The sequence below is a fragment of the Passer montanus genome, unplaced genomic scaffold (assembly GCF_014805655.1).
Source record: "Passer montanus isolate IOZ18808 unplaced genomic scaffold, ASM1480565v1 scaffold9, whole genome shotgun sequence".
Classification (NCBI taxonomy): domain Eukaryota; kingdom Metazoa; phylum Chordata; class Aves; order Passeriformes; family Passeridae; genus Passer; species Passer montanus.
This window is the reverse complement of record NW_024374367.1, coordinates 3,207,604-3,221,225: the sequence shown is the minus strand read 5'-3', so window position 1 is coordinate 3,221,225 and position 13,622 is coordinate 3,207,604. Positions and strand designations below refer to the sequence as shown.

The 13,622-nt window shown below is 55.2% G+C and overlaps 1 protein-coding gene across 2 annotated transcripts in view; it reads left to right on the top strand.

Moving 5' to 3' along the window:
- The first annotated feature begins 1,182 nt into the window (after nt 1-1,182).
- The window catches only part of TEX264 (testis expressed 264, ER-phagy receptor), a 38,119-nt gene continuing 25,679 nt past the window's right edge, over nt 1,183-13,622 (top strand). Inside the window, exons 1-3 of one of the 2 annotated variants that reach the window (XM_039733905.1) lie at nt 1,183-1,316; nt 2,461-2,735; nt 8,055-8,276. In XM_039733905.1, coding sequence (XP_039589839.1) covers nt 2,478-2,735; nt 8,055-8,276 — 480 coding nt within the window. In that variant the 5' untranslated portion in view covers nt 1,183-1,316; nt 2,461-2,477. Of the gene's footprint in view, nt 1,317-2,456; nt 2,736-8,054; nt 8,277-13,622 lie in introns of both variants that reach the window. The other variant, XM_039733906.1, reaches the window with a different exon arrangement.

Genomic DNA, 13,622 nt, shown 5'->3' with positions numbered 1-13,622 from the left:
GCAGACAGCTCTGCCCCGACCGGCCAGGCCGGGCCGTGTGGCCAGGGCCGTGACACTCGGCTGCTTGTCCGGGGCCCGAGGGAAGGAAGGGGCCGTTCGCCCAAGGCTCGGCTCAGCCAGCAGGGCTGTAGGACAGGCGTTGTTTGGCGTTCAGCAGTGCCTTGGAGGGCGCACGGGCTGGGAGGGGGGAGCCCTCCGCCTCGCTGCAGGGGCCTGGGAGCCGTACACGCACAACCCTCCTGCTGGGCGCAGGGAAGGGCTCCCGGGCTGGAGAGCTGGGCAGCCGGGGAGGCGCTGGAGGGCGCGGGGAGCAGCCGGGAGCTGTGCGGGGCCTCGGGGGGACTCGAACCCGTGCCCACCCTGAGGCCGGGCCGTCCGCCAGAGGGCGCAGTGCCCGCGGGGCGCGCAAACCCTGGGGCTGCCCCGCCCAAGCTCCGCCCCCGCAGCAAGCCCCGCCCCCCGCGCTGGTACCGCGGCCCTACACCCCGCCCGGCGGGGGCTGCGCCGGTGCCGGTGCGAGGGGCGCTGCCTGCGGGCAGGCGGGGCCCAGGGCTGCGGCTCCCGGCAGGCAGGCCGGACTGCGGGGCCGCTCGGGGCAGACCCCCACCCTCCGCCGGGCTCGGGCACCGGGAGGGTCGGCATCCCGGGCGGAAAGGAGAGGGGACATCCCCGGCCCGTGAGGAGGGCTGGGGGAGCCGGCAGTGCCTGCCAGTGCCGGCAGGGAACGAGCCACGGGAACCGGGAAGAACAGCCAAAAATACCCCGCTGTCCTCTGGGGCGGCTGCCGTCAGGGCCCTGGGGCTGGGCGTGGGGCCGGCCGCTCGGGGAAGCACCGGGGCCGTGGTTGGAAGTGCCGGGGCTGTGTTGGTTGCCGGGGGAGCCGGGGCGCTGCGGGAGCGGCTGCATCCCGCCGGGAGCTCTCTGCTGCCGGGGCACCCGGAGCAGCTGCGGCTCAGGTGTCCCCGGGGACGCCGGGCTGGGACACCCCAGCAGAGGCAGCACGTCGTCCTCTCTCACCGCTCCTTTCCCATTCCCATGTTTCTCGGTGCCCGTGCCTTCAGCCGCAGAGTTTTGGGAAGAAATCTCGGCCTGCGTGGTCCTGCAGGAGGAGGTTCTCCTGCGGAACCCCTCCTGTGGGGAGCAGGTCTGAGGTGACCGGGCGCCTGTCGGCTGCACTGCCACAGCTGCTTTGCCTTTGGTCCCGTGAGTTTGAGAGGAAGCAATGATCCTTATTTTTTCCTGCTGCAGCGCCACAGATCCTGCACCCAAGTGGATCAGATGTCTTGAAGCATTTCTGGGCTGAGCTGGTTTCTCAGGTGAGTGGGGTCATGGTGTGAGATGGTGCCTGGCCCCGGTTTGGGCTCAGCAGGGTTTTGCCGTGTGTCTGCTTGCCGGGCCAAAGCAGAGCGGAGCCGCCTGCGCTTCCTACCAGGATGTGGCTTTTCTCTTGTAAAGCTGAGTGAACAGGCAGCAGCCTCGGTGAACGACGCTTTGTGGACAGAGTGTGTTTATAACACACAGAGGTAAAGGTGGATTGTTTGCTTCAGCGCTCACTTCCAAACCGACCTTCTGTGAAAGTCCCAGGGGAGCATCGCAACCGTTCCCTGTGTGACCAGAGCTGTGTCTCAAGGGAGTATAAAACACAAACAACTCTTCTGGAATGGTTGGATTGCAACTCCCCAGAGTGGTTGCACTTGGTGGGTGAAAACAAGCAGGAGGCATTCACCAGGCTGCTGTATCCCACAGTCAGCACAAGAGAAAAGATGCCAAACAAAACAGGAAGCCTTTGTTGAAGTTATAAAAACTCTTTTAGTTTAAAAAAAGCTGTCTAAAAGGAATACCAGTAATTCATTGTACCTGAAAATTGGAAATGCTTTTTCTAGCTGGGTTTTCACCTTCTTCTGAGCCTCTCTGGGTGCTTTAATCTGGATCTGAACTGGTGTGGTCCTCATTTGGATCATGACAGGAAGGTCTGAGCTTCTGGATGTATTGGTGAAGGGGCTGCCCTGCTTAGAGTGGGCCTCATACCCATAAATGATAAATTATTTTATTATGGTTCCCTGATCCTTAGCTCAGTGCTGTGTATGTGTTATCTGTTGCATGATGCAGGCTCCCAGGGTGGTTTTTTGGTCTCTCCTGGATGCAAAACGGGATTTGAACAGTTTTGAGGAGATGGAGATGATGCCTCTCTGTCCTCCCTTCACAACCACCTCATTCCCAAGTGGCACTGAAGCAATATAATTTGTACCTGATGACCAATTGGAACAGGCTGATGCAATGTGGCACTAATATACAGGAGGCTTCTTGGGGGGAGGTGTGTGTTCTACTCTGTTAAACTTCACACTGAAGAAGAATTGCAAGAGAGCGCATTTTGCTGCAAATAAATCATTTTAGAAAGCAGTTCTTCGCCCAGGTGGTAGCTTGACTGCCCTTCCTTTTCCTCTGTGCCCTTGCTGCCAGTGCCTCAGGTGTCCATCATGACCGACTGGGTGCTGCTGGGGCTGATCGCCGCGCTGGTCGTGCTGCTGCTGCTCACCGTCTTCGCTTTCGTCGTCTACTCGGGGCTCTTCGCCGAGGTGGTTGTGAGTGCTGGCTCCCCCCCTGTCGGCAGCATGACGCTGGCCTACAAGTTCAGGGTGGGCCCCTATGGAGAGTCGGGGCAGCTCTTCACGGATGGCTGCAGCATCTCCTCGAAGCTCTGCTCCATCGGTGTCTACTATGACAACCCTCACACGGTAAGGTGTGCCCGGCCAGCCCAGCAGCCTCTCGTGCTTCCCGGCTCGGGATGCTCCCTAACTGTGTTTGAACCATGTGCAGCTCATCCTCTGTAGGTGAGCACTGGGGTTCGCAAGGTCTCCCAGGTCTACAGAGGACCCTGTGTGGGGAAAAGCACCTGAAAGCAGATGGGGTTTTGCATAATCCTGACTGAAAGGCATTGGGTGAGCAAAGCTTGGCATCTTCTGGTAGTCTCTGCTGAACAGGATATCAGCAGGACAACAGAGCTGGTTATGGAACAGAAATCAGTGTTCACGACCCCAAGGTGAGGCATTCCTTGGCATGTTCCTTGGAAGTGCAGCCCAGGCTCCTTCTGGACTTGCAGCTCTGCGGTTGAAAGCAGATGGTTGCTTCTCACAATCTTGGTCTGTTCTCATCCATACTCCTTCTCTTGTTTCTAGTGTTCTCATGTGTTTCTGAGCTTCCCTGTAGTTCTTCCATCCCCTGAGAGTTCTAACTGAAACCTCAGGTGCTGTGTGCTGAGGGCTCCTGTCTGATGAAACAGTTGCTCCATGATGCTCCTGGGCTGAGAGGTGAGCAGAAAGCACGCTGCCTGATGGCTGCCAGCCAGAGCCCAGTACTCCATGGGAACAGTTAAAGACAAGGAACAAACAAAAGTGCATCAGAACTTGCTGGGGGGGGTGGAACCTGGCTGCTGATGCTGAATGACTCTGGGGTTTCCAATTAATGGCATGTGGGCATTTGTCTGGGGCAGACAGCCTGGCTCCCTGGTAATTCTGCAGTAGCTAGTGTGACCGTGGAGGAATCCGTGGGGAGGAGGGACAAAAGAGTGGCCAGCGGCTGTGCGTGTGTGCCTGGGCTCGTGTGATGGGGGCTGGTGCAGGGCACAGTGCTGGGGCTGATAGCTCTCACCCAGTGCTTCTGCTCTGGGGCTGTCTGGTCCTGTTTAGAAACCTTGTTTTGTTGCCTGCAAGATGGTTCTCCCAAGGATTGGACCTGCTTTGAGGGAAGAACTTGCCCATGAAAACGTAGTGCTGAGTGAGCTGTGACAGGAAGATACTGGAGGTGAGAAAGCAGGGAGCTTGGCTGTGCACAGAGGAGCCTGGTGTGTTCAGCCACCTTGTGCCCTTGTATCCTGTGGTGCCCTGACTTGTCTCTGCCTACCTGGATCATGGGAGGCAGAGAAGACACTGTGGTGCCTTTTCCTGGCCTGGGAGGGATGATGGCAAAGATGACTTCTCTCCTTAGGATGAGCTTGGCAGAGGCAGGGTTTGACTAGGCATGTTTGGACACTTCTGTCATGTTTGGAGCTGGAGCCATGGTGCCCGTGTGGAATGGCCATTTCATGGCCACTCATTTGTATCCTTGTGTTGAGGGCCTCACCTGGAGCTGGGAATCCTGATGGTGCTGTTTGTTCTGCCGTGGTCTCTGGACACAGAGCAGGCAGTCAGTGCTGTGGGAAGGGCTCAGTGTCCATTCCCAGTGCTGTCCTGCTCCAGGAATATGATGTGCACATGCCTGTGGCTGCCCTGTAGCCTTTCAGCTGACATTGTATCAAGGGCCTTGGCTCTTTGTTTGCTAAAGCCTGAGCTAGTGAAAGCCTGTACTGCTGAGGTTCACGGATACTGATAAGGATATTTGTGGTAACTCCTGCCCTGGCTGGCACAGGGAATGCTTTCTTTCCCTGGTAGCACCAGGTGAGGCTAGGAAGGAGCAACTCTGACCTGTCCCTGAAAATTTGGGCTGTCAATGCACAGTCAAACTGCCTCCCCTTCCAGGTCTTGTCTTTTTTTCTCCTCGTCCTGCATGTGCTGCATCTCTGCCTTCACCGTGTGGCTGGAGAAGGCAGTGGGGCTGCAGGCCCAGTCTCTGGTGGCCGTCCAGGCTTTTGGAAGCCAAATGTTCCTCCTTGTGCAAGAGTCTAACCTGCCCTGCAAGGCTGGCAGGCAGCCCCACGGACCTTGCCCTTCTGTGGAACAGCTGCCTTTGTTCATGACACTGAGCAGGTGACACTGGCCTGAGCCCCCTGTCTCTGTGGCCACTGTGGTGGCTGGGGCACAGGGGCTTTGCAGGATATAGCTGCAGTGCCTGCAGCTCTGCACAGTGACAGGAGCCTTGCCTGCCATCCATGAGCACAGTGTCAGACCTGGTCTGCTGGAGCAGCTGGGGTGCTGGTGGGACCTTCCACGTGCTGATCTTTGGCTCCTGAAGCAGTTCCCACAGAGATCCATGTCTCACCAACAGGCAGGTCAGGCCAGGCAGGGTGCTGGGAGTGAGAATGTGTTTGGGCAGATGGTTCTCTTGCCTCTGGGCAGGTGAAGAAAGGGCCAGCTGTGGCTTGGTCTCTTGGCTGGAGACTGCAGTGCTTGTACCTGATGTGCTGGCTCAGGTGCAGAGCACCCCAGTGTCCCATGGAGCTCCCTGTGTGCCTGCATCCACTGAGCCATGATGGCTTGGGAGGTGGTGTGCACCGCTGGCTCCTCATTCCTGGAGGTTCCACAGGGTGGGATTGGTCACCCAGGCTGCCTTTCCCCTGGGAGGAAGAGATGATTTCCTCCTCTTCCTCCTCATTCTCAGTGCTCTCCTGACCTCGGTGAAGCACCCTCTGGCAGAGCTGGCCCGCCCAGAGCTGGCCACTTGCCACGGATGTTGACTTGTCTCTAAAAATAGACCTTTGTCATCAGGCAGCAGAATGTGCTGGCTAAATCCTGCGTCCTGCTGTGTTGGGGGTGGAGCACTGGAGGGCTCTGGCCAGACAGCCACCCCCAGCCATGGCTCCTGGGGGGGTTTAGTGCCCTGACACTGGCACAGGAAGGGGCTGGTGGCCAGCAAGTGCCATGTGGCAGTTACTGTGCTGGTGGACTCATGGCCAAAGGAATCTCTGGCTGGGAGGAAGGATGGGAATGCTGAGCTGGAGAGCAGCAGCCATATGCTGCTCTTGGCTGGCAGTGGGGCTGGGGGGAGCCCCCTGGCCTGGAGCATGTGGGCTGCCTCAGGGTCGTGCCAGTCCTCAGGGCAGCCACTGCCACCATGTCCCTGGGGCTCCCTGCTGACTCCTGGCTCTCCCAGCATTCACACAAGGATGGTCCCCGAGTGCTGCCAAAACCCTGCCAGCAATGTTTTATGTGTTTTAATGGACGAGATTAATATTAATTTCAACTTCTTTTCTTTTTTTCTTTTTATTTAATATTTAGCAGCCCGGAGGACTTCTCCCTCCTTTTCCCACCCCTGTCAGGAACAAAAATAACTCCTCATCGAGATCTGGATGTGGCGAGTGAGTTTGTGCTCAGCTCCAGCCAAGCTCCTGCTCATATATAGCTGTGGGCACATGCCAGGGACTTTTGCCTGCAGTCCATGTGCTCAGCCACAAGCCCGTGCCCAAGTGTTGGATGGATAAGACCAAAATGCTCTGTGAATGCAGAAATAGGTTTTGTTCCAACTGGCAAAGCTGATGGATAGGTTAAGCAATAATTTCCAGAACTTCTCTGTCAGGATGCTTAAGGGACCAGAGGCTTTGATCAGCACCTGTCTACCGGAATAGACAAATCTGTTAGGGAAAGTCTGGTTTTAAGCTGAGCCTTTCCTTTCCTTTTTCCGTTCCAAGAAGGCAAATCTGCTTTGTTTCTACCCTTGGAAAGATGTCTGTGGAGCTACATGCTGTGAAAAGGAAAGGTAAAAGGAGGAGGGGGGAAGCAAACATGCCTGGCCGTGCATTGCTGCCCACTCCAGCAGCTCCAGTCCCTCCAACAGTTGCTCCAGGGCTGGGATTGAGCTGTCTTTGCTCAGGACATAAATGGAGATTGAATGTTTAAAGGAATTTAATCTAGATTTCCATATCTACTTTTTTCATCTGGCTCTTTTCCCAGGGATGCCATTTATGGCTGCCTCTTGCTGTCTTTGGGGTGGATCTGCTTCTTCTTTCCTGCCCGGAGTGGTGATGGATGCTGGGCACAGCCCTGTCTGCAGCTCCCTCTTGCAGCACAGGAGGGCAAGAGCGAGCCGTGAGACGTGTCCCCAGCCTGATGGATGCTGCTCCACAGGCTGCTTTCCTCCTTCCATGTACATCTGCTTGTGTTCCCTCTCTGGAGTGGTCCTGTGTGTGACATCAGAAGGTGTTTAAGGGAAAGGCCGGGCAGGGAGTGCAGAGAGGGTGATTACACTGCAGGAGGAAGCGTTGGTGGGCTTTAGTACACAAAGCAAAATTAGGGATGAGAGCAGAGAGCACAGGTCCCCTTGTGGTGATGCATGGGGATGGGAACAGGTAAAACGCTGACCTTGGTGCATCCTCTCTCTGCTTCACATTGTCCCTGTGAGAGTTTTGTGACACCTTTGTGCCACTAGGTTACATTGCCCTAGGCTAGATCATCCAGCCCCCTCCCACGTTCCCACCCAGGGCTGTGGGTAAGTTTGAACTCAAGTGGTGGGATTCTGTTGAAAACTAGAAATGAGAGTTGTGGCCTGGGTCAGCTTTGGTGTGGAGATGGCTGGAGTCCTGTGGGCCATCACTGTGCTGGTGGCAGGGCTTTGAGCACCCCCATTGCTGAGCTGAGAGCCCTGCACCCCCTGTCTTAATGGGAGGCATCCTCAAATCTGTAAAGAGAGCATGCTTTAGGTTTTGTGTGTTGTTGGGGTTCAGGATAGAAGTGAATATGTTTCTCTTAGTGTTCCTACAAACATCTGGGTGACTGCATGCAGGTCTTACCTGCCTCAGTTTCCCCACCCCAAAACTGCCATACTGAGTGTGCCTACTTTGGAAGGACCTGGGAGCCTCTGGATTTCTCTCCTGCTTAGTGCCCTTGGCCCGTGGTGGTTGGTGGCATGTGCACGTGGCTGCCAGGGGACTTCCTCAGGAGTGGGGTGGAGGTAAAGTGGGCAGGCTGTGATCGCATCTCTAAGCCCCTGTCTGAGCTGCAGGGGTGTCCTGCAGCAGGGGATGGCTGTGGCCAGTTGTGGACAGAAAGGTGTCTGGTGCAGGATCAGGAGAGACACTTCCTGCAGTGACTGTCACCTGGGACAGGTTTGAGTGAGCAGCTTGATGGGGTTTAGCTCTTCTCTGCTGCAAGTCCCTCTGCCCTCCAAGGAGAGGAGCAGCACCTTCCCCACTGGGCTGTGCATTTAGGCTGGGAGGAGTGTAGATGATTTAGGCCTGGATCAGCCTGGGCTAGGACTGGGCACCTGCTTTGGTGTGCCCGATCATGCTGGGCCATTGCTTTTACTGGTTTATGGTCATCTCCTGTCTCCAACCTCAGCAAGCTGAGGTTTTGGCCAGTTTCAAGCCTCTGTCTTCTGGTGACACTGTGTCTGTCCCCTTCAATCAGGTGTCTCCAGAGAAGTGCCGCTTCGCCATAGGCCGCATCCTGAGCGAGGGAGACGCGAAGCCGTCGGAAGAGCAGATCAAACGGTTCCAGAAGTATGGCTTTAAGATCTTCAGCTTCCCTGCTCCCAGCCACGTGGTCATGGCGACGTTCCCGTTCACCACACCGTTGTCCATCCATCTGGCAGTCAACCGTGTCCACCCGGCCCTTGACACTTACATCAAGGTAAGCGAGTGTGGCGTGAGGAGCGTTGGATGAGTTCAGTGGGCTGTCAGAGGCTTCTCTCCCTGACAGCTGATGGGGCTGCTCTGACGTGCCATGTCTTGATATTTTCCCTTGGGCGCTACCATCAAGATCTCCTCCTTTTGCAATCTGGCAGGTAGTTCCCCAGCAGTCATGTCCTTCCATTCCCTTGGTAGGCACAGGGGTGTCTTTTATGCTGTTTTGTGTTTATGAGAAACAAGTTCTCATCTAATAACTTGCTGGTTTTCTCCTTAACGCAGAGATAAAAGTTGATTTTCCCCTTGAGTCTCTTTCTTGTTGTTAGGATCTGGCAGGTATGTGCCTTCCGGTGTAATGCTTCGTGCTATGGAACTTCTGTTTTGAGTGCCAGCTTCACCAGTGGGGAAGCTGTCTTCTTCAGGAACAGGAGCAGAAGTTAGAAACTTTCTGGCCTGTGGGCTTATGAAAACTTTCTTTCAAGCAATACGTTGAGATTTGTGGGTCTTGGCGCTGGCTGGGCAGCTGGCTGCTGTAGGCTGTGTTTGCTCTTGCCCCGAGTGGCCATCCCTGCTGCTTGTGGTCCTTTTGAAGCCAGCTCTGCTGCCTTGCTCTGGCTGCCAGAGCAGCTGTGGCAAGGGTGTTCCCAAGCAGCACATCTGACACAGACACCTCCAGATGCAGCTTTCCAGAGAGCAAGGAAGGTCCTGGCTCGCTGGGTGATGGAGGGAAGGTACTGTCCTTCCCAGTGGGGGAGGATACTGTGGAGGGGCCGGTGCTCAGCCCTTGGCTTATCTGACTGTCGAGTTCTGACGCTTTCATTTGTTCGTGTTGAAACACACTATTTATAAACTTGCTTTTCCTGGCGAAACTCCCAGCCTTGTGGGGGAGCCGTGTGAATCCCTCCAGCCTGCGCTGAGCTGCAGGATGGCTGCCTGGGTGCCAATCCTGGAACTTCAGCTGGGGGCTCTTTGCCGACCCTCTTGTCCACCCCAGCCACAAGGAGCTGCCCACTGTTGCTGGCGGAAGATGCATTAGTGCTGGCAGTAGGTGACACCACCGCTGCTCCTTCCCCTGACTCTGGAAAGCAGAACCAGTCCCTGTTCTCATGCTCTCGCTCCATCCTGCGTGTCTCCTGCTGGAGCTGTGCCCGTTTCGCTGTGGGGGATCAGGCAGTGCTGCCAGCCCTGTGGCGGGCGTGCAGGGAGGGGGCTGGCGCGGGCGGCAGCGTCAGGTTGGCCGCGGCAGAGCTCGGAGACACCGGGCTGGCGCTGCCTGAGCTGGGGAAAGGTCCCGGCAGCGCATCTGTCACATGCGAGATGGAGCTGCTGGAGCTGAGAAGGGAACCACGGGCTGTTCCGGGAGCACCTGTAGTGTTTAACGGGAGCGGTCGATTTCGATTTACAGTAACTGAAATCACATGGAAACAGACACCCACAGGCACTTGCAGAGGGAGGGGACACGTTTTGGTCTTGCCCCAGTCCCAGCAGCACGTGGGGCAGGGTGCCGGTGTCTGTCCGAATGTCCTGCAGCAGAACGGGACCCCTGCCCATCTGGCACTGGCCGTGGGGACACAGCAGGAAGGGGGTGGGTTTGCCGTGCCAGGAGGGGCAGAGGGGAGTGGGTGCTGCTGCTCCCTGCACCGTGGGGATGCCCTGCCTTTCTCCAGTGTGGCACAGGGGACTCGGGAGGCCGTTGGCAGCCGTGCCAGCAGCATCCCTGCCCCTTCTGTGTCATTGCTGCTTCTCCCTCGGCCCGGACTGTCTGCACCCCTGGGGCTGTGCTGGCACTTCCTGGGATGGAGGGATGGGGAGGGAAGGGGGAAACTTTCATGGAAACAGGTGACCTGTGCCCGCTTGGTGGTGGGAATGGGGGTTGCCATGGAGACAGCTTCTCCAAATAGCATCCTTCATCCCACCCCCGGAGCCCAACTCCCTTAAGCAACCCGAGAGAGCAGCGAGACAGATTTGCTTTATTTATTTATTTGTTTCCTGTGTGCCTGCCTTGGGAAAGGTGCTGTTAATGAGAGCTGGGGGTCAGGCCTGCCAAGAGCAGGTCCCCCACAGCTGTCCCATCCCAGGAGGTCGGAAGGCAAAAGCCATGAGGCATGAAAGGGGACTCAGTGGCAGGGAATAATTGCTGGCTCCCATGGAGAGAGGGAATTAACTGAAGTGGAGGGAGGATGACATGGCTGCCTAGTCCTAGAAAGAAGGTGTGGGAGAGCTGGGGATGGAGAGGGAGCTGAAGGAGGCAGGAAGAAAGTTGCAAGGTGGGAAGGGAGGGTGGAGAAAGCTTTGGAGAAGCTAAAAAATGGAGAAGAGGAATGGGAGGAGAAGGGAACTGGAGGTATGTAGGGCAAAGGAGCTGAGGGTTTGGGGTCCAGCTGAGGAAACCAGGCAGTGAGAGGTGGGGGGGAAGCCTGGGCCAGAGTTGAAAGAAGCCTTACCACAGATGGCACTCCAGCCTTCCCATGGCATCCCCTGAGGTTAACTTGACATCTAGTCCCAAAGGCTGGTGGGTGAGACGTGTGGCTCCCTCTGGGCTGGTGCTGTGCAGAAGTTACCAGGAATGTTTGTGGCTTGTGTTTCCCAAGCGGTGGGGGTGCAGTAGTGCTGGCATTTGGCAGTCTGAACTTTGTATTTCCCTGTCTGCTGTGGCTTTGGAGGGACAGGAAAAGTTTCAAACAAATTTATAACAGGAATTAAAAGAGAGCAGTAGGGTGACAGTCTCCATTCAGGGTGGAAGGGAGGTGAGCTGGCATGGAGCAGGAGGTCTCATGTCCAGGCTGTATTTGCAGCATGCATCTTTGCCCCCCTGGCTCTTGTGAGCACAGGAGCTGGCATTTCTGTGAGACTTTTGGTGCAGGCCTGGCTTTTGGGAGCTGTGGGGAAATGGCTGCAGCCATCCTTGACAGATAAGAGGACATCCTTCCCCTGGGATGGCAGTGACTTACTGGCTAGAATCGCTTTCTGAGGAGCCCAGGAGGGGCTGCTGGCTCATTACTCTGAACATGGGTTATTTAAGGCATAGGCTGGGGTTATTTAATGTCCCTTAAAAGCATTTCCTCCCTAATAACCTCTGATGTTGCTTCTCTCTGCCTGCAGGCAGGTATGCCCTGCTTTCCTGGGATGTGCACTCCTGGCCCACAACACAGCTGCCTGTCAGACCAGGCACTCCCAGCTCCTGGGAGCAAAGGAGAAAGCTCTTCTCTGGTGGGGACCCTTTCTGACACCTCTGGGAGCAGGTTATTCCCCTGTAACCTCCTGCCATTTCAAGGAGTGTTTCTTCTGCTTTAGGTATAATGACCTCTCTGTGGTGGGCTGTGTGTCCCTGAATTTCTCTGCATCCATTCTGGCACCTACTGGGCACTGCCAGGTGGGTGGGCTTGGGCCTCCTGGCTGTTGGTGTCCTCTGGCAGCTGGAGAGGTGGCTAACTGCACCCAAGGCAGAGCTGGCAGGTGTCTCCCACTACAGCCCTAGAAGTGCCTGCTTCAACATGGCCTTTTTTGTGGTTTTTTTGGGTCAGTTTTGTGGTCTTCAGCCAAGGCAGATGTGGAAGTGAATGCCAGTATCATCCTGACTGCCTTGCACCCTCCAGAGCACCAGCTGACTGACCTCAAACTCTGACTCTGCCTAACTTGGAAAACTGGGGTTTAATCTCTTTAGATGGTCTTGTAAAGGTATCCTCCAACTTCAGTAAACTCACAGCTTTTTTGCTTCCCCTGGACTCTGAAATCACAAGTTTCCCACGTCCATGGGCTTGTGAATCACTCCTTTACAATGCAGATCTCAGGCAAGAATGGTTGGCATGGACTCCGTGATGGCAGGAAATATTTGGGAACATCAGGTTGGCTCCTGCCTGACAGAGGCTGTCGTGTTCCTCCACACCTCAGCTCCCCATAAAAGGAGCTCCACAAGGTGCTGGGAAGACGTGGCCTGTTCCTGTTTACAGCCAGGGAAATGTGTTATTGCTTGGACCATTAGCTTGGAGCAAGCTTTGCTCATCTTGTCAGCTATGACAGTTTAGGATGCAATCACCTCTTGCCTCTCTCTTTGCTAAGCTAAATACAAAAAGCTTTTAAAGTTCCCACATTTTCCAATGTTTTCCATATTTTCTGACCTTAATTTCTGGTTTCTTTTTTGGACCTGTTTTCAGCTTAGAAAGTTCTGTGACTTGTCAGTAGCTCAAACACACACTTTATTTCAGCAATGGTCATATTGCTGTAGCACATGAATCTCTGGTGGAGATCTTGTCCCCTGCCACAGACCCCCAGTCCTGGGTTTGACCTGAGCCAGCTAATAGCAACTTCAAACACGTGCCCCTGCCCTTTGATGGAGTTGTAGTTTCTCAGTTAAAGATGGGAAATGATGCCAAGTCCTGTGTCTCCTCTGAGCTTGATTGAATGGCACCAGTGCTGGTTTGTTTATCAGTCAAGCCCGCCCTCCCCACTGAAACAAATCCTGTTTGCCAACAGGATCTGACAGCTGTAAACGAATGTTGGTTGGCATTAATTATGCTGATCTCCTTTGCTTCCTGGTGATCTGGCCCAGTTGCAGCCATCCGTGTATTTTGTCTTGGCTGTCTTTGCCTGGGCAGTCTGTGCTTGTTCAAGTCACTTATTTACCCATTGAATGTTGGCAGGTACAGGCTGCTGTGTCTCCTGGGACTTTTTAGCATCTCCAGCTGGCCAGAGATCACCCTTTGACATGTGGACAGCTTGTCAGCAGGAACTTCAGCATGTTGAAATGTGTGTTATCTGGGCCTGCAAGCCATGTGTTTTATCTTGTCATGGAAGAACAAACATTTCACCCGCATCCTCTGCCCATGTTGTCTGACTTTGTCCTAATTTCAGTGCAGAGATAGTGAACACTCCTCCCTTCTCACTGGTGCTGCTGAGGTTTCCCCTGGCTGACCTGTCCAGGATCTGTGCCATCCTTCAGACACTTCTCCCCTGCCTAGTGCCCCAAACAGCTCCATAACATGGATGCTTCTGTCTGGGGGGAGCTGGGAGCCTAAGTGGTCCTTTATGGCAGCTGAGCCTCAGCACCCTTGTGAGGCTGCACCTCATCTTTCCCCTCTGGCTCACCTGACCACGCTGCTGAGCCTTTGCTCAGATCTGTTGAATCCTTTTCTCCCAGCTGTTTTAAATGAAGGTCTGTGGAGCTGCATTCCCAGGGTGGTTTGTGCTTTAAAGGCCATCCTTTTGCTTGGCTGTGTTGGGAGGCTGGGGTTGGGAGCTGATAAAACATTTACAAAAAGGGCTCAATTATTGGGATGTTTTTCCACTTAAATTCTTTCTCCTGGATGATTTAGTTTATTTATTTCGGGCTCTGTGCATGAAGCATTTTTAA